Here is a 21,566-nt window from a genome sequence, read left to right on the forward strand (position 1 = left end):
ACAAGTAAAAGTCCAGAATTCATAATTCACTTGAGTAAAAGTACAAAAGTATTGGCATCAAAATGTACTTAAAATACCAAAAGTAAAAGTACTAAAATATTTGAAAATAGCAGATCTTCAAGCTCACAACGCGTTGCATCGCGACGCGTTGTGAGCTTGTAAATCGGCTATTTTCAAATAGCCTATTTATAAAATAGGGTAAAAGTAAAAGTATTGGAAATTGGAAATACTCAAGTAATATATACATTATATACACCCTGGTATACACGCCCCCCCCCCCCAGCATGTGTTTTGGATCACACTGAATGAGCTTGTAGATTACATGTTGGTTTCCACGTGTCATCATCATTTTAATGATGAAAATGAATTATTAAATATGAAGAACTGTAATTTATACACAAATAACTTGACTCTTGTCTTTGTCTGTTTGTCAGGACAAAAAGACCAGCAAAACCAACCACTGATGATGAAGACTGGGAATGTAGAGGCTGTGGGACCATGAACACTGCTGAGGATTTAAGATGCAGAGTCTCATACTGCAGAATGACAAAGATCTTCTCCACAAGGTAACATTGTCTCTCTGTCTGTTTTCTTTCTTTCTTTCTTTTTTCTTGGTGAGAGGAGGAGGAGGAGCATGATAGGAGGAGGAGGAAGAGGAGGAGGAAGAGGATGATGATGATGATGATGATGATGATGGTTTTATGTCTTTATAAAAGATGTTTAAAGCTGATCAGAGATCTGTACACTAAACCTTTGACCTTTAAAATGTTGATTGATTGGATTGAATTTGTCAATATTTATATGTTTACACAACAATTACTACTATTATTACCTGTAGTGGAAAAAGTACTGAGATTTGTTTGTTTTACTAAAGTAGGAATACCACAAGTATTTATTCAAAATGTTACTTGAGTAAAGGTACAAAAGTATTGATATCAAAATATACTGAGAGTACAATTGAAACTAATTATTAGTTGTAGATCTGCTATTTTCTGCAAACGTTTGTCCCGAATACGGATAATGGGGTTTCAGTGGTTAGTGTGTGTGTGTGTGTGTGTGTGTGTGTGTGTGTGTGTGTGTGTGTGTGTGTGTGTGTGTGTGTGTGTGTGTGTGTGTGTGTGTGTGTGTGTGTGTGTGTGTGTGTGTGTGTGTGTGTGTGTTTGTGTGTGTCAGTCAGTGGTGGAAAAAGTACTCAAATGTTTTACTTAAGTAAAAGTATCAGTACTGCATTATAGAAATACTTTGTTACATGTAAAATTCCAGAATTCAAAATGTAGTTGTGTAAAAGTACAAAAGTATTGGCAACAAAATGTACCAAAAGTTAAAAAAAAAAGTAAAAGTACTAAAATATTAAAAAATAGCAGATGTACAAGCTCACAACGCGTCGCATCGCGAAGCGTTGTGAGCTTGTAGATCGGCTATTTTCAAATAGCCTAGGTATAAAATAGGGCTAAAGTGATTAAAGTTTCATAATATAATAATTTATATATGAATAAGTAACTAGTAACTAAAGTTCTCAAATAATTGTTGTGGAGTAAAAGTACAATATTTGTCTCTGAGATGTAGTGGAGTAGAAGTAAAAGTATTGGAAATTGGAAATACTCAAGTAAAGTACAAATACCTCAAAATGTACAGTACTTAAGTAAATGTACTTTGTTACTTTCCACCACTGGTGTGTGTATAATCATTTTTAGTTTTATTCATTTTGTATTATTTTACAGTATGAAGAACAAAACCTGTCATGTTTCCACCTGTATACATATATCATACAGTATAATATTATCTCATATCATAATAATAGTGTGTTCCTCATTGTTTCTCCTTCCTCTTTCTATGTCTCTTTGTTTTTTCTATCATTGTCTTTCTCTCAGCTGGTTCTCCATGACAGCCCTACCTCTCTCTGCAACAGACATGATGAAGTCTTGGCATAAAGACTTCACACAGAGGGACCGTGGCATCTATGTCCGCAGGCTGTGAGTGTTCATCACACAGAAAGCAGAACCAATACAATGTGTTCTCACCATCTTCTAGACCCCAGACCAGCTGAACTATTATCACTTATTATATGATGAGTTTAATCTGATGTCTGACTTTGTCTCTTTCATTCTCTGTGTGCTGGTGAGCAGTGTAGAGGACATGTCAACAGGAGACCCAGCTGAGGACGTTATTAACCTGGTGACTGATGCTCAGAACATAGAGAGGAATATATATGTGTCAGCTAACAGCGAGGTAAGAACCTAATATTCTCTCCATGACATTTATTTACATGTTCTAATGAATACATGAACTACATGTAGCGTGTAAGATTTAATTGTTCATCATTCAGGGACATAAAAAAAAGAACAATAAACAGAAATGTGTCTAAAGTAGGGATGCCAGGTAACCACATGAACCCTAGCATTCTGAGGTGAACATTTGACGAAAATAGCCGATCTACAAGCTTACAATGAATCACAATGAAACCCGTTGTGAGCTTTTAGATCTTCTGTTTTAAGCAAACAGATTTGGTGTTGAGAGAATAAAGCATCAGGCCTAGTTCAGACCCCTGGGGAACCCCGTTCAACTATGTATAAAGGGTTAATTATCGTTGTTGTCGGGCAGAAACCTTGTATCTCCACATTTCAACCGAAATTCAAAATTCAAAATTGACTTGAGTAAAAGTATAAAAGTTTGGTATCAAAATGTATTTAAAGTACCAAAACTAAAAGTACTCTTTATACAGATTGTCCCATTGCAATATTTGGCTTTGAGAAGTAGTGGAGTAGAAGTAAAAGTACTGAACATTGGAAATACTCCAGTAAAGTAAAAACAAATACCTAAATAATGTACTTAAGTACAGTACTTGAGTAAATGTTCTTAGTTACTTTACACCACTGCAGAAAACACAAACATTTTCCAAGCTCCATACAGTTATATGGGACATATTCGTGTAAGCAAGTCCTGAGAACGCAAAGAGAGCCTGACATGTTTTATCATGATAAACAGAATCGATAAATAGCATTTTTTTAATTATAGTGTCCTGCCCCACAAGATGCCCAGCCCGCACGGGGCTTACAAGCAGTGGTGGAAAGAGTACTCAATTTTTTACTTAAGTAAAAGTATCATTACTGCAATGTAGACATCCAGTATTCAAAATGTACTTGAGTAAAAGTACAAAAGTATTGGCATCAAAATATACTTAAAGTACCAAAAGTAAAAGTATATTATGCAGAATGTCCCGTTACACAAGTTATCATTATGTCTAAAATGTATTAGAATCAAGCTCACAAATCAAGCTACAAGCTTACAATGCGTCGCATCGTGACACATTGTGAGCTTGTAGATCTGCTATTTTCAAATGGCCAAATGTATATAGGACTGAAGAGGTTAATGTATGTTTTGTAATAATAATCAAAATCTACAAAGTGACTAGTTTTCAAAGAATTGTAGAGTAGTAAAAGTACAATATTTGCTTCTGAGATGTAGTGGAGTAGAAGTAAAAGTAATGGAAATTGGAAATACTCAGGAAGTAAAAGTACTTACTATAATTTTCCAAATCTAACCCTCAATAATGAAATCAAGTCATTTTAAGGCAGAAACTGGTGGTAGGTGGAGATTAATAGTGAGGGTGTGATCCTTTTGGTGGGGGGTCTTTTTAACAGAGCAGATATAATGTCCTGTATTCTGATGCATTTTAACAGGGAGTTTGATACTTTAACAGGCTTTACTAACATGGGAACATTATGGCTAAATGTTTTAATTTCATCCATCAACAAGCTAAACAGAGACATTGATTTGATGACTGAAGCAATTAAAGAGCCATCTTTACTAATAACCACTCATTAATATATATATATATCTTTATGATTGCATGCAATTAACTAGAATGTATCACTTAGGTATCAAATAGAGTATAATGTGTATACTGTATGTGGGAATGACTGGAGTGTATTCACAGTCATAATAAATATAGTGACAGTAGGAGTCAGTGTAACAGCCTGTGTAGAGATGGTGACTCTTACTCTCCTATTGGTCATATGGGGAACCTTGACTGATGTTTTGCACCATATGTTTCCTATTCAATATTCACATTGATTTCAATAAAAGTCTGACAGCTATAAAGCCAAGACAGACTGCACAAATTATTCTAAATGGTCAAATCCCTTTAATCACTCACTTTTTTAATAGAACTCTCACTCGCTCTCTTGTTAGCTTGCATAACAGATCTACAAGCTACCAACGTGTCGTGTTTTTTGCTTGAAGATCTGTTCTTTTTGCACACGCATGCATCCAAAGGTCCTTCCCCTTTTTAACTGCCTGCTCTTGGCACACACAGAGGAGTTCTAAATAATTAGACATCTGTCAAATTCAGTTAATACAAACTAATGTTAAAAACTTGACCGGACAGAGAAAATTGCAGGGTACACCCGGCAGCTAACATTTTGGATGTGTAGAGCATAGAACATTAGTTAATCTTAAGATATATGTGGTTGATCTTCCTGTCGGCGACATCTGGGAATATCACTGTGATGATCAATGGAATGACATGAGCGTAAATGTGTGCAGCGTCCTTCATACAAGAGAGGCGCGCGTGCGCGCACACACACACACACACACACACACACACACACACACACACACACACACACACCACACACACACACACACACACACACACACACACACACACACACACACACACACACACACACACACACACACACACACACACACACACACACACACCTAACATTTATGCTCTTCACTACAGTTAACAGGTGGGGATACTTCAGATACAATAATTTAATTCACTTTATCGCTCAAATACCGTCAGAAGTGGATGTCTCAGTGATGAATGAGTTAACACAGTTTTACACTTGGGGTGATTTGACGGCGTGATAAATATGATGTGTAGCGTGAGTGTGTGTGAAGAGGGTCATTTATGTGTGTCTCACGTTCATTTTGTGAGAGTTGTCAGCTCTGGTTAAGGAACAGTGTGTTAACACTTGATGTAGCTTCACTCTGTCATTGTCTGTTGATGTGTGAAATACAGGAGGAATACTATAAACTGATGAATGAGAAGAGGTCTGAGCTGTGGAAGAAGAAGGAGAAGGAGAAGGAGAAGAAGAAGAGGCAGAAGAGGCAGAAGAGTAGGGGTAAGATTCTAGCCCCCCCCACACACACACACACACACACACACACACACACACACACACACACACACACACACACACACACACACACACACACACACACACACACACACACACACACACACACACACACACACACGCCTACTTTATTGACTGGGTTCCCCCAGGGGTCTGTACTTGGTCCCCTCCTTTTCCCCTTCTACACCAACTCTCTTAGCTGATCTTCGAGCTCACAATGTGATGTGTTGTGAGCTTTTGCATCTGCTATTTTCACCATTATGTTCACCCATCTTCACAGAATGTTCATCTATTATGAGCTGTCCAGAATAGTGAATCTAGGGTTGACGTGGTTAAACTAACATGTTCACACTGTGTCCATTTAACTCTTACTACATACTGGAGGGGGAGGGGCCACCTCCAAGTATGATGTCAGAACAAAATGGCCGCTCTGTGAATATGGTTAATTGAGTTTACAGTGATATTTATGTACAGTCATAAAACAATGTATCAGACCTCATGTCTTCTATACTCATCATGTGTAATGAATGTTTGTTTGTTGTTCTTCTGTAGAGATGAAACTGTCTCAGATGCAGATGGAGATGAAGTCCATGGATCACACATCAACACCTCCTCTTCCTCCTGGTGACGAGGTAATCATAGTTTGGCATTTAGCATCTGATTTGATTTAGTTTTGACTTTTATTTTTCTCTTTATTTTTTTCAATTTCAGTTTATTTTTGATTCACACATACATACAATACAATACAGTAAATATGACGTTTTTAAATGTTTCTTTTTAGCAGACAGACAGACAGACAGACAGACAGACAGCACAACGTACACAGAGGTTCACATTATCTCTTCCAGTTCTCCTCCCCTCTGAACACTCTGAACAACCAGTAGGACCACAGTACACATGGAGATTAACTATGAATGACTATAATGTAGTCATTGTTAATCTCCACAATGACTACAGTATAATGTGGGGGAAATTAAAACTACATGTTGTTAAAAAATAGGAAACATGTCAAGTATCCTCAGAACTTCATCAACAATGTAACCCCATTTACTTAAATTGAACGGGGTCCCTCAGGGGTCTATTCTTGGTCCCTTAGCCTACCCCTTTCCCTCTGCACCAAATCTCTTCACCGGAAAAAGCAGATCTACAAGTGTCACAATGCTTTGTAAGCTATTTCCTCAGAATGTTTGCTCCAGAAAAGGTAAGCTAGGGTTCATGAGGTGAAGTAGTAAGCCTTGCCGAGCCCTGAGGCCCATAGGGCAGGAGCCTATCTCCTGTTTCCTTAGCGTGAGGCAGCTTGATATACAAGTACACCCCCTGGACATGACGCTAGTATGTCACAGGGACTTACCCCAATCCAACCCTTGATGCAGAGTGCCAAGCAGGGAGGCACTGGTCCCATTATTAGAGTCTTTGGTATGACCCGACCGGGGATCGAACTCCGGCCTCCCAGTCCCAGGGCGGACACTCAAAGCACACATTAGGTATAAGAGAACATTAAACTGTTCTCTTATACCTAGTGAGGTCCTGATCTATACAGTCTTTTATTTTGAAATACAGGAAGTAAAAGTTAAGTTAATCTGTTTTTGTAGTTTGACTCTCATTGTCTGTTGATGTGTGAAATACAGGAGGCATACAGACACCTGATGGATGAGAAGAATGAGCTGAGGGAGAAGAAGCTGATGAGTATGGATATTGGGTAAGGAATTTTAATACTTCTACTCCTTTACAGTGTGATTATTTGACAGCTTTAGTTGCTAGTTACTTTGCCGACTTACATGCTTTCTTTGTTTACAAGAAAAAATAATGCATTAACCCCAATTACTGCGGGTTATGGTTACATAATGGTAATCATTAAAATGTGTTTCCAACTGTACTTGAATGGTTGTTAATGTAATTGGTCCATGCAGTGTGTGGTAAGCACTGCATTACAGGGATCATTACATTACATCATTACATTACAGGTAAAAGTGCAATATATCAGCTACCTATTTTTTAAGTGCAATATATCAGCTACTTACTTTCTGCCCCCCCCCCCCCCCCCCCCCCCACACACACACACACACACACACACACACACACACACACACACACACACACACACACACACACACACACACACACACACATATACTGTACACAAGTGCATACTGTACGTACATACTTATGGATATTTCATATTCAGAATCACTGAAGAAACTTTTGTTTGTTTTCAGAGGACTATGGGTCTCTGACTCTGGCTATGGGTCTGGGTCAAGCAGAGGATCATCATACTCTGGGTCTGGGTCAAGCAGTGGATCATTTTCCTCTGGCTATGGGTCTGGGTCAAGCAGAGGATCATCATACTATGGGTCTGGGTCAAGCAGAGGATCATCATACTCTGGCTATGGGTCTGGGTTGAATGAAGAACCTCGAGTTTCAGACCAAAAGTAAGATCACTGATCTCTTTGAACTTTAGCTGGAAAGACACAAAGAATGAATCCACATTGAAATTAATTAAAATTTGACATGATTCTAACTTCTACTGTGTTGCAGGTAGCTTATTATGGGCTGATTTACGCTGTGTTCATGATTTGAGGTATTTTGTTCAAAACGGACCAACCCTGCGAACTTTGCAAGCCAATCTTAGCCAATCAGGATGGAATATACTGTAAAAAGAACGGACAGATCCGTCTTGATCACATGACTATAGAGATAATGTGTACCAATTGGCGTGACAATATCTGTATAGGAGTACAATCAACAAATGGTTTTGAACAAATCGGCCTCCTGGTGGCACTATAACAGACCAATGAGAACGATTTGGGCCAGAGGTTCTTCTTTGGCCTCCAGTGTGTATTACTGTACACAGTACTGTAGTATTACTGTACACAATACTGTATTATTACTGTACAGTAATACTGTGTAGGGATGGGAGGGGTACAGCAAGTGCCAGAAAGTAACTAAGTACATTTACTCAAGCACTAAGTACAATTGTGAGGTGCTTTTACTTTACTTGATTATTTCAATTTTTCAATACTTTTATACTTCTACTCCATTACATCTCAGAGACAACAAGTACTTTGTACGTGTCTGTAATTAATGTACTGAATACTTGACTGTAATTATTGTACTTTTTATTCCAATTACTTGACAGCTTTAATTACCATGTACTTTGCAGATTGACATTCTTCCTTAGGCTATTCAAAAATAGCTTATCTACAAGCTCACAATGTGCGATTCTAGCCAGTAATATTTTGAATAAAGGTGTATTTCTACATGGTTTGATACTTTTACTTAATAAATATATCTGAGTTCTTCTTCTGGAGGACGTAGACATTGTCACGAGTTATGAACCAATGATACACCTGTACAGTATAAGGCATACATACAGTATATTATCATTATCATTATTATTATTACTTTATTGTTGGTTGGTTGGGTGGGGAGGTATAGTTTACACTACGAAGGTTAAACTGTCTGTTTCCACATGTACAGTTAGAGATAATGTCATATAGAATATTATGTCATAACATGTGTATCTCATTGTTTCTCCCTCCTCTTTCTACGTCTTTTGTTTTTTCTATCATTGTCTTTCTCTCAGCTGGGACTCCATCACAGCCCTCCCTGTCTCTGCAGCAGACATGATGAAGTCTTGGCATAAAGACTTCACACAGAGCTACCGTGACCTCCGTGTCTACAACCTGTGAGTGTTCATCACACAGAAAGCAGAACCAATACAATGTGTTCTCACCATCTTCTAGACCCCAGACCAGCTGAACTATTATCACTTATTATATGATGATTGAATCTGATGTCTGACTTTGTCTCTTTCATTCTCTGTGTGTTGGTGAGCAGTGTAGAGGACATGTCAACAGGAGACCCAGCTGAGGACAGTAAGGACCTGGTGACTGATGCTCTGAACACAGAGAGGAACATATATGAGTCAGCTAACAGCAGGGTAAGAACCTAATATTCTCTCCATGACATTTATTTACATGTTCTAATGAATACATGAACTACAATATCGTGTAAGATTTAATTGTTCATCATTCAGTGACATAAAAAACTAAACAATAAACAAAAATGTGTTCAGAGTAGAGATGCCAGGTAACCACATGAACCCTAGCGTACTTATTCTGAGGTGAACATTCGACAAAAATATCCAATCTATAAGCTTACAATGACTCACAATGCAACCCATTGATGCAATGCAGCCCACTTTTAGATCAGCTATTTTAGACAAACAGAGAGAATAAAGCATCAGGCCTAGTTCAGATCCCTGGGGGACCCCGTTGGGGGACCCAACTATGTATAAAGGGTTAATTATCGTTGTTGTCGGGCAGAAACCTTGTATCTCCACTTTTCACCCCCCCCCCCCAATAACTTAATGCCCCATTTCATCATAGAAGAGTGTCACTCAAAAGTAGTGAAAATAGCAGATCTACAAGCTCACAATGCCTCATGATGTGACACGTTGTGGACTTATAGTTTAACTTGTTAATAATATAAACCCTATATACTTAAATTGAACGGGGTTCCTCAGGGGTCTATTCTTAGCCCTCTACAGTCTCTCTATAGATCTACACACTATTGTGAGCTTGTAGATCTGCTATTTCCACAGCATGTTTTCCCCAGAATAGGGAAGCTAGGGTTCATGAGGTTAACAGTGTTCTACTTACATTAAACTGTTCTCTTATACCCAGTGGTGGAAAAAGTACTCTAATGTTTTACTTAAGTAAAAGTATCAATACCGCAATATAGAAATACTCTGTTACAAGTAAAAGTCCGAAATTCAAAATTGACTTGAGTAAAAGTATAAAAGTTTGGTATCAAAATGTATTTCAAGTACCAAAAGTAAAAGTACTCATTATACAGATTGTCATATTGCAATATTTGGCCTTGAGATGTAGTGGAGTATAAGTAAAAGTACTGAAAATTGGAAATACTCCAGTAAAGTAAAACAAAAATATAGCTGCAAGCAGCGATAATACGGGGCCAGTGAGAGAGAGACAGACAGACATGGAAACTGGAGAGAGAGAGAGAGTAATGGAAACTGGGAGAGAGAGAGAGAGAGAGAGAGAGAGAGAGAGAGAGAGAGAGAGAGAGAGAGAGAGAGAGAGAGAGAGAGAGAGAGAGAGAGAGAGAGAGAGAGAGAGATGGAACTGGAGAGAGAGAGAGAGAGAGAGAGAGAGAGACGTGGAAACTGGAGAGAGAGAGAGAGAGAGAGAGAGAGAGAGAGAGAGAGAGAGAGAGAGAGAGAGAGAGAGAGAGAGAGAGATGGAAACTGGGGAGAGAGAGAGAGAGAGAGAGAGAGAGAGAGAGAGAGAGAGAGAGAGAGAGAGAGAGAGAGAGAGAGAGAGAGAGAGAGAGAGAGAGACATGGAAACGGAATAGATTGAAAAGAGACATGGAAACAGAATAGATTGATGAGAGAGAGAGAGAGATGGAAACAGAATGGATTGATTGGACATCTCAACCTATTGCCATTGACAGGAATCGAATTCTCAACCTTCGGACTAATAGGCTTCAACATTACCTATAGTGCTATAGCTTTGTCCAGGCTGATGTTGTCTGTTGAAGATCATAAACTCTTGCCTTCTGTCATGAACCAAGCCAACACTAAGATCACTCGTTCACAAACCATTTACCAATAGAGAAATTGTATGTCTCCTCCCAACCGAAAACTAGTGAAAGCAGCTGATCTACAAGCTCAGAAACACGTTGCTATCTGAAAAGTTTTGAGATTGTAGATCGGCTATTTTCAGAATGAAGTATGTCATACATTGAAAAAGCGTACTCTCAAATAAGCATTTCAGGTTATCTTTACCATTTGCACATGTATTCATTGATACAGTCATGTTGTTTGCAATTCAACTTAAATGAAGTCTGCATCAAGTGAGGCTCGAACTGGCGACCTTGAGATTGTGAGGCACTCATTTAATGGAGACGCCATTGGACCAACAGACAAGGAACTGTGAAAAAGGAGACCACACAGATGATACAGTTTCACGCAAATAGCTGAAAAATCCTGGGTTTAAGTGTTTTTCAAACTGCTCAAAATTGCGGACAATCTAAGGGCGGAGCTTACTGGTCAAAGCGATAGATGTGTTCCTCATGAGTCAAGGCACAAGTGTAAGCAAGTTTCACGACTTTCGGCCAAACGAGGCATGACTTTTGCCTGTTTAAAGTTTGCATTTTCAAAAAATTGCTATAGCGCCCCCCTTTGGCCAATTGGAGTGAGATTGGTTTCAGTGATATTTGGAATGACTCTCTACATTACTGCAACGTTTCAAAGAAATGTGAGTCTTGCATGTATGTGTTAGGGGCAGATGAATAATTTTCATAAAACTGCAATAGTTAAAATCTATTTCCTCCTGGGATTTTTGAGTAATCTGCACGAAACATTTTACACATGAACTTAGGACCTTTGCCGACAAAACAAAAGCGGTGGATTTTCCATAAGTGAAAAAATGCAGAAGTTATGAGCCAATGGCTGTTTTTCATATAATTCAAAATGGTGGGCGATCTAAAGGTCAGAGGTCAAAAGTCAGACCACGAAAGTTATCGGGCATGAAGCATGAAGAGACGCATGTGTGTATCAAAGTTTCATGGTTGTAGGTCAAACAGGGCATGAGTTGTACCTAGGGTTGTCCGATATTGGCTTTTTTACCGATAACCGATATACCGATATTGTCCAACTCTTAATTACCGATACCGATATCAACCGATACCGATATATGCGGGGATTATTGTGATTAGGGTAAGCTCAAATTTCATATCACACACACCATATACAGTAAGAACTCCTGTAACTTATTTATAAAGCAAAAAACAAAAAAAAACAAAAAAAAAAACATTTTTTTTTTTTCAAAAACCGATACCGATATTTTCCCGATATCAATTTTTATGCTAATATCGGCCGATAATATCGGGAGGCCGATAATATCGGACATCCCTAGTTGTACCTGTTCAAAGTTGGCACTTTCAATTGAGTGCTATAGCGCCACCCTTTGACGAATGAGTGTGAGAATTATTTCTTCATAGTTTTTCATGTGCTTCTACCATATGGCCGAGTTTCGTAAAAAGCGTATGCACGGTTAAGCCAGAATTGCCAAAAACAAGTATTTTTCAAACTGCTCAAAATTGCGGACAATCTAAGGGCGGAGCTTAATGGTCAAAGCGATACATGTGTTCCTCATGAGTCAAGGCACAAGTGTAAGCAAGTTTCACGACTTTCGGCCAAACGAGGCATGACTTATGCCTGTTTAAAGTTTGCATTTTCAAAGAATTGCTATAGCGCCCCCCTTTGGCCAATTGGAGTAAGATTGGTTTCAGTGATATTTGGACTGACCCTGTACATTTCTGCAAAGTTTCAAAGAAATGTGAGTCTGCATGTATGTTTTAGGTGCAGATGAATAATTTTCATAAAACTGTAATAGTTCAAATCTATCTCCTCCTGGGAGCAATCTGCACGAAACGTTTAACACTTCAACTTTGGACCTCTGCCTACAAAAATTTCCAACGGATTTTCCATAAGTGAAAAAATGCAGAAGTTAGGAGCCAATGACTGTTTTTCATATAATTCAAAATGGTGGGAGATCTAAAGGTCAGAGGTCAAAAGTCAGAGGGTGAAAGTTGTTCAGCATGAGGAGACGCATATGTGTATCCAAGTTTCATGGCTGTAGGTCAAACAGGGCATGAGTTGTACCTGTTCAAAGTTGCCATTTTCAATTGAGTGCTATAGCGCCACCTTTGGACGAAAGATTGTGAGAATTATTTCTGGATAGTTTTTCATGACCATCTACCATATGGCCGAGTTTCGTAAAAAGCGACTGCACGGTTCAGCCAGAACTGCGAAAAGTGTCAGAAGAAGAAGAAGTGACAGAATACTGCCAATAACAAAACAGGTCCAGAGCTGAGCTCTGGCCCTGTAAAAACCTAAATAATGGACTTATGAGTAAATGTACATAGTTACTTTACACCACTGCAGAAAACACAAACATTTCCAAGCTCCATACAGTTATATGGGACATGTTGGCGTAAGCAAGTCCTGAGAACACAAAGAGCCTGACATGTTGTAACATGATAAACAGATAGATAAATAGCTTCTTTTTTTTAAATTATAGTGTCCTGCACCACAAGATGCTCAGCCCGCACAGGGCTTACAAGCAGTGGTGGAAAAAGTACTCAATTTTTATACTTAAGTAAAAGTATCAATACTGCAATGTAGACGTCCAGTATTCAAAATGTACTTGAGTAAAAGTACAAAAGTATAGGCATCAAAATATACTTAAAGTACCAAAAGTAAAAGTAGATTATGCAGAATGTCCCGTTACACAAGTTATCATTATGTCTAAAATGTATTAAAATCAAGCTACAAGCTCACAATGCGTCGCACCGTGACACATTGTGAGCTTGTAGATCTGCTATTTTCAAATGGCCAAATGTAAATAGGGCTGAAGAGGTTAATGTATGTTTTGTAATAATAATCAAAATCTACAAAGTAACTAGTAACTAAAGTTTTCAAATAATTGTAGTGGAGAAAAAGTACAATATTTGCCTCTGAGGTGTAGTGGAGTAGAAGTAAAAGTAATGGAAATTGGAAATACTCCAGTGCTTACTATAATTTTCCAAATCTAACCCTCAATAATGAAATCAAGTAATTTGAACCCATTGAGACCGGAAACACATCTGTGTCATTTTTAGATTTCTTTGGCTATTCAAAAATAGCAGATACAGTATACAAGCTCATAGCGCGGCACCAAGTGAGCTTGTAGATCTGCTATTTTTGAAAAAACAAGAACATTTGTGAATCTTTGTAAATATATTTTTTAAAGCGAACATTTGTAAAATATTTTGTTCCAGGGACCCCCCAGAAGCAAAGATTTGAGTTACACATGTTCGCTTTAACACATTTTCACACATTTTCACGCTTTTTCCAAAAAAAGCAGAATAAGCTTGTAATACGGGACTTGGTGCCGCGCTATGAGTTTTTGATCTGCTATTTTTGAATAGCCAAATAAATCTAAAGTGACACAGATGCGTTCCCGGTCTTAATGGGTTAAGGCAGAATAGAATAATAACCACTCATTAATATATCTTTATTATTGCATGCATTTAACTAGAATGTATCACTTAGGTATCAAATGGAGTATAATGTGTATACTGTATGTGGGAATGACTGGAGTGTATTCACAGTCATAATAAATATAGTGACAGTAGGAGTCAGTGTAACAGCCTGTGTAGAGATGGTGACTCTTACTCTCCTATTGGTCATATGGTTCACCTTGACTGATGTTTTACACCATACAGTATGTTTCCTATTCAATATTCACATTGATTTCCATAAAAGTCTGATAGATAGCTATAAAGTCATGACAGACTGCACACATTATTCTAAATGGTCAAATCCCTTTAATCACTCACCTCAGCAATAGAACGCTCACTCTCTCTCTCTTGTTAGCTTGCAGAACAGATCTACAAGCTAACAACGTGTATCGTTTTTTGCTTGAAGATCTATTCTAAATAATTAGACATCTGTGAAATTCTGTTAATAAACACTCATGTTAAAAACTTGACTGGACAGAGAAAATTCCAGCGTACACCACACACACGCACGCACGCGCGCGCGCGCGCGCACGCACGCGCGCACGCGCACACACACACACACACACACACACACACACACACACACACACACACACACACACACACACACACACACACACACACACAACCCTAACATTTCTGCTTTTCACTACAGTTAACGGGTGGGGATACTTCAGATACAATAATTTAATTCACCTTATCGCTCAAATACCGTCAGAAGTGGATGTCTCAGTGGTGCATGAGTTAACACAGTTTAAGACTTGGGGTGATTTGACGGTGTGATAAATATGATGTGTAGCGTGAGTGCGTGTGAAGAGGATCATTTACATGTGTCTCACGCTCATTGTGTGAGAGTTGTCAGCTCTGGTTAAGGAACAGTGTGTTAACACTTGATGTAGCTTCACTCTGTCATTGTCTGTTGATGTGTGAAATACAGAGTGAATACTATAAACTGATGAGAGAGAAGTGGTCTGAGCTGAGGAAGAAGAGTCAAATGAAGATGGGTAAGCTTCTAGCCACACACACACACACACACACACACACACACACACACACACACACACACACACACACACACACACACACACACACACACACACACACACACACACACAAGGTTTAAGTGGTTATACTTCATTGAACAGGGTCCCCCTGGGGGTCTGTACTTGGTCCCCTCCTTTTTCCCTTCTACACCAAATTTCTCAGCCGATCTACAAGCTCACAAGCCGACGCGTTGTGAGCTTGTACATCTGCTATTTTTGCAGAATGTTCACATATTGTCACAGAATGTTCATCTATTATATCGTGTCCAGAATAGTGAGTCTAGGGTTGATGTGGTTAAACTAACATGTTCACACTGTGTCCATTTAACTCTTACTTCATACTGGAGGGGGAGGGGCCACCTCCAAGTATGATGTAAGAACAAAATGGCCGCTGTGTGAATATGGTTAATTGAGTTTACAGTGATATTTATGTACAGTCATAAAACAATGTATCAGACCTCATGTCTTCTATACTCATCATGTGTAATGAATGTTTGTTTGTTGTTCTTCTGTAGAGATGAAACAGATGAAGTCCATGGATCAGACATCAACACCTCCCCTTCCTCCTGGGGACAAGGTTATTATAGTTATGCTTTTTTCATTAGTTGTTTATTTTATACTCTGTATTGACTTTTTCTTTTTTTCTTTCAATTTCTTTCAGTTTTTTGAAAGTTTTTCTAAGACAGACAATTTATTTTCCTGTTTTCTTTTTTAATATATCATTTATATAATATTGTATAACATGGGGTATTTGTCAGAGGCCAGATTTAAAACTAGGGTGCAACAAAAGTAGCATGCCATAAAAAAAAAATATATATATATATATATATATAATATTTATAATGTAAAACTGTGCAGAGAAAATAAGTCTGGTATGCGGTCGGTCTAATCTTCTTTACTTAGATTACAGTCAGGAAAAATAAAGAAATATAAAACCCACTTTACATCAGACTATTCTAAGCATTACCTGTGTGTGTCATCAGAGTAAAACTAATACAGCGAGTTTCCTATTGCCCACAGTGGTCTAATGACTGTAAAAGTCACGTCGAGGTGAGTAAAATGCAAGCCGTGTCAAGCTAGCAGCATTATTTAACAATATTACAGTTAGGATGTTCAGCTCAACCAGCTTAGTTAGTTATTAAGGTTATAGCTGGTGAAACTTCACAATTCGCCGCATTGACAACACTTTCTATCTATCTATCTATCTATCTATCTATCTATCTAAATGAGCGTGTAGATCTATATTTCTTTTTACTTTAATTAGTTGCAAATTGTCTTGGCATGCATGTTTTTGCACTCGGGTCCCTAGAACTGCCAATCCAGATGATATGCCCATCTCAAGCATATAGAGATCCCTTATATCATCAATGTGACATCATAGACTAGCATCAAAGTAGTATAGAGGTGGCTGGATGAGAAGAAATGAATCAGTCCAACCAAGTCGTCGGTGGGGGGATTCCAGGGTGGCATTTGACACAAATTGTACGGATGAATTGATGTTGTGTTGCTGGTTCTGCTGGATGATACAGTAGGTGGGCGGAGTTTGTGTTGCTTATGGTCACAGGCTGATGGGTGTTTGGGTGGTTCAGACTCACAGCCCTATTTTCGTTCAAAGATCCTAAATCCACTATTTTGGGATTTAGCATTGCGCAAGGGGCGTTCCCATGCAAAAAAAAAATATTTTCAGACACCAACCTTATCCCTAAAACACCTGCACCACCCGTTACATTATGCATATGTGTGGTTTGGGCGTTACAATGATAAAACCAATCACCGGTCCGTGCCAGATGACATTTAAGAGAAGACTGTGCAAGCCATTATTGCCAATGCAATCTTACGATGGCAATTTTACGGGCAGCAGGTAATGCCAACGGGTAAGGCACCGGCAAAAATAGGGCCCTCAATATATTACGCTTTCTGTAACGTAAAATAGAAATAAAAAACTGGCAGAGGGCTACAGTGGCTTGACTTTTAATTATTTGATCTCATTTCGATTCGGGGCCAGCACCTTCCTTAAGAGGTTGGAGCTACTACTCTTTGAACTTGTTTTCAATCAATCCAACATTGTTACCATGGGGTTTGAATTTGAATAGGCTGTTATAGCGGGGGGGGGCGTGTCTGATCAAATGAATATCAGATATCTAAATATTGAATCAAGCAAGATAAAAACTGTCTGGGGTGCTCACAAAAGACTGAGTAGACCTTAAAATGATGCCAGAAGTGTTTGAAAGTTAAATATTGAATGGGGCAAAATTAAACCGTATTGCCTGCTGCACAGAGCCGATGTGATCTGTCTGTGACACACACACACACACACACACACACACACACACACACACACACACACACACACACACACACACACACACACACACACACACACACACACACACACACACACAGAATAATGCAGACTTATTACATATTCGTCATTGTGCTTCTACATAAGTATTAAAGGAAAACTAAAAATATTAGTTTAAAAAAAATTATATATAGGGTTAATTTTTTTATGGAAAATAATCATTACATTACAGTCATTTAACTTTTATCCAAAGAGACTTACAATAAGTGCATTCAACATAGGTAGGGAAGAAAACTACTAATCACCAGAAGTCTGAAGTGCATTCTCTTCTTAAACAACCAACTAAGAGTATACCTAGCGCTAAAGTAAAAGTGCAATATATCAGCTACATACTTTCATAAACAGCAAGAGCTAAAACCACTAAGGGTATCGAATCAACAAGATCCAATAAAACAAGAGTTCGTACAAATAATTGACAGCAAGTAGGCAAGGCTAAGAGGAAGGGTAGTGTTTCCTGAAGAGGTGGGTTTTCAGCCTGCGGCCACGGACGACCCTCAGGCCCCCATGAGGGTTAACAAAGCAAAGGCCGCCACTGTATATACACCATAATGTAGATACTGATCAGATACTGTCTCTATACTGCTGAAACAAGCTATTTAACAGATTCAGAGCAGTGTCAGATACTGATTTTCCTGTCTTCACCCATGCAGAGCTTAACTAGGTAACATATCTCTTTTTTTTGTCAGACCTGAAGTATCTCCCCTCTCATATGATGGTCCACACATGAGAACCCTGTTCCTCTTCCCTGGAATTGGAATTACCCATTTGGGTTAATCAAAAACACATGTCTATGTCAATACTAGTCTTGCGTGGCCAGACTGTTGCCTCCCACAATTTTCAAATGTTTCCGGCATACAGTCTGGGACTCTGAAGCTCTGATCATGATTAGAATATAAACCGGATGTGGAGCCTCCTCTCCATTTCCGTTTCGTCTTTACAGTCGCGAAGATTTATCCTAATATAAATACAAATCATCTAAGTATATTTAGCTTGCTGCTTAGCAGAAATGGAAATTAAAAAGTAAAGTGTAAATATATTTTAAAATATATGTTCGTGAACGGAAGTGCCAGTTTCCTCTCTCGGATTTTGGGAGTTGTAGTTCCAGACTCTATATAGCATTCAGAGATTGTGGAATAGTTGTCTGGCTACGCGAGAATATGTCAATACTAACATAGGCTAAAAGTTGACCATGCAAGGATGGTTGGGCATTTTGAATACATCTGACACAGTTGACCTGTTTACAAACTGATTAGTGTTGCGGCTGGTATGATCCCATCACCAGATGGTCTCTAGTGTTGATTAATGTTTGTTAAATATCAATTGATTGGATTTTCTCTGTTTTCTTTTTTAGGGAACAATTCCTTCATTGTTCACACCCTCCTCCTCCACACCTATAGGAGTGAAGCACGGTGAGATGGAGGACATTCCAGAAGAGAAGAAAGGATTGGATGAAGAAAGAGACAGCAGAGTGTTCCTTAGAGGAAAAGGGAAGCATAGAAAAAAAGGGAAACATAATGAGATGAAAGAGTTGGATGAAGAAATGGACAGAAGAAGAGTGGAGCATGATTCAGAGAAACAACCTAAATTGAGTCTATTTGGCTCTTCCTTCACACCAAGCAATAGTCCTCACATTCAGTCCCAGTTTCAACTCAAATCTTACCCATTGGATCCCATCAAGCATCAATCAATCACTGAAACTCATTCTACATCTCCTAGCACATCCTCTGATACCACTCTCAACAGACCACACATGGTTTCTTCACAGAGAACACAAGACAGAAAGAGAAGAGAAGAAGAGTTGGCGTCTAATTCTCCATCATCAACCCTCCCTCGTTTTCCATCTTCAACTCTATCAACCACCCTCAATATGTCGTCCTTATCTTCTACACAAGTGCCCCATCTTCCAAGAAAGAGAAGGAAAGAGGCAGAGATAGAGGAGTCTGATATTCCCTCTTCTCAAGATGCCCCACAGGAAGTAATTACACCCAACATGTATCCCTCTGTTGCTGTAGTCTCCCCCATGTCTTCCTCGTCCACATCACAACAGTCTTTCCAACATTCCCAAGAAGAAATGATGTCATGTGACACAGCCTGTGATTTGTCAACCACACACCAGCCTGTTACAGAGTCACTGTCCTCTCTACATCCCTCTCCGGAGCTCCAAGATGAAACTGATCTAAGTTCATGCTTAAGTGGTTGTAAGATGGGTGAATCCATTGCTCTGCCTCGTTCTCACAGCTTACCCTCACTGAGTCAAATTCCATGTTTAGAGAACAAGACAAGTTTCAGAGCCAAGCGGTCCCACAGCGTAAATGATGTTACACTACTGGACAAAACACAGAACATTACACCTGATATCATTGTTGTGGAAAACAAGGAAAGCTACAGGTTCCACTGCACCCAAGCAGGACTGTTCCAATGCAACGTGACCGACCTGGTGTTTAAGATGAAGACACAGGGAGATGTGACTTACAGGACAGTCCCATGGCACCGAAGGATATCCCAGCTTGACAAGAGAGCTGCAGGACCACTGTTTGACATCAAATGTCCTCAGATGTCTGTGTGTCAGTTACACTTTCCACATTGTGAGATCCTCTCCATGGGTGGAGGCAAATCCTTGTCTGTTCTCCATGTGATGGATGATGATGGCTTTGAGCTGATCAAACCCCTTGTGGTCACAGAAACTCATGTTATCATAAATGTAACTGGGTTATCTTTATTTGGTGTCATCATGGAGAAGTTGTTCGGGCCCAGTCCTGTCCAGCCCAGTCCTGTCCAGCCTTGTCCTGTCCAGGAATTGGTGTCACTGTTTTATACGCCACCGATTGATGATTATCATCCCAGTTCAAATCTGAAAGTGTTGCTGCTACCTCGGAATGTTGTACTGGATGAAGTGAAGAACAAAAGGAGGAAGCTAGTTGGAGAAGAGATTTACATTGAAAAGCCTCCCTGTAAACTAATCCCAAATCAAGAATACACCCTCTCCGTTTCACCTGAAGATGATTCCATTATAATTGAACCAGATAGAGCAATATTTGAAGTTGATGAATCATCCTATCACAATTACATTTCAACATTTGAAGTGATTTTAGAGGGAAGGTTTAGGTGTATTAGGCTGCTTCTAAGAGACAGTAACCCATCCATCTGTGCATGGAAAGGCTATGTAGACCTTTCAACTCCTGCCTTATGGAGACAACAAGTTCAGCGAACAGTGACTCTTCCAGCAGAAGAGAGACTGTTGTCTGTGCGCAGCAGCTTCATCAAAAGCGTTTCACATCCCGTCCTCAACAATGTCCTGGACGAACTTTTCCAGAAGAAGGTGATCATCAAAGAAGAGTATGATGAAGCCCGTGTGGAGCAAGTGAAACATGAAAAGGCACGTTTTGTCATCGACACAGTGAGGAACAAAGGAACTGCTGCAAGTTTAAAAATGATATTCTTTCTCTGTGAAATTGACCCATTCCTCTCTGAACATCTTGGGTTGATGTAAAACTGTAATGATGTACCTAAAATGTTTTCGGTATCCAGGCTAAGATGAAAAGACAAGTTGGACACATTGAAGTTGGATCAATATAGTGGTACATACATATTATAACTTGATCATCCAGAGCAACGTCAAAGTAAATGTGCAATGCCTTGCTCAAGGACACTGGTTGTTGCATGAACACAAATGGTCCGTTTCAGGGAATTAACACAATATTTTAACCACGGCCTGCAGGACTCAAGGACTTAATAAATTCCTTGTCTGTGTGTCTGTTGAATCATACAATGGAAGGAACTTGGTCTAAACATAACGAACAGATCATAACAACAGGATGTATGACTTCTAAAAGACTTACCTCGACAAACTGGAAGGATGCAGATCAGCTGAATGATGAACTATGGTTCAAACAGTCCTAGAGACTTGATTGATTGATTGAAT

The 21,566-nt window shown here is 39.1% G+C and overlaps 1 protein-coding gene across 2 annotated transcripts in view; it reads left to right on the forward strand.

Annotated features, from left to right (window-relative positions):
• The first annotated feature begins 448 nt into the window (after positions 1-448).
• Positions 449-21,566, forward strand: part of LOC311039013 (uncharacterized protein) — a 165,937-nt gene continuing 144,819 nt past the window's right edge. The window contains exons 1-12 of one of the 2 annotated variants that reach the window (XM_084048654.1): positions 449-566; positions 1,872-1,973; positions 2,127-2,229; positions 5,033-5,135; positions 5,703-5,782; positions 6,779-6,849; positions 7,367-7,579; positions 8,734-8,835; positions 8,988-9,090; positions 15,177-15,243; positions 15,798-15,859; positions 18,996-21,281. In XM_084048654.1, coding sequence (XP_083904780.1) covers positions 499-566; positions 1,872-1,973; positions 2,127-2,229; positions 5,033-5,135; positions 5,703-5,782; positions 6,779-6,849; positions 7,367-7,579; positions 8,734-8,835; positions 8,988-9,090; positions 15,177-15,243; positions 15,798-15,859; positions 18,996-21,134 — 3,213 coding nt within the window. In that variant the 5' untranslated portion in view covers positions 449-498 and the 3' untranslated portion in view covers positions 21,135-21,281. Of the gene's footprint in view, positions 567-1,871; positions 1,974-2,126; positions 2,230-5,032; positions 5,136-5,702; positions 5,783-6,778; positions 6,850-7,366; positions 7,580-8,733; positions 8,836-8,987; positions 9,091-15,176; positions 15,244-15,797; positions 15,860-18,995; positions 21,282-21,566 lie in introns of those variants that run through there. The other variant, XM_084048655.1, reaches the window with a different exon arrangement.

This window comes from Gymnoscopelus microlampas, assembly GCF_963454915.1.
Source record: "Gymnoscopelus microlampas genome assembly, chromosome: 22".
NCBI lineage: Eukaryota > Metazoa > Chordata > Actinopteri > Myctophiformes > Myctophidae > Gymnoscopelus > Gymnoscopelus microlampas.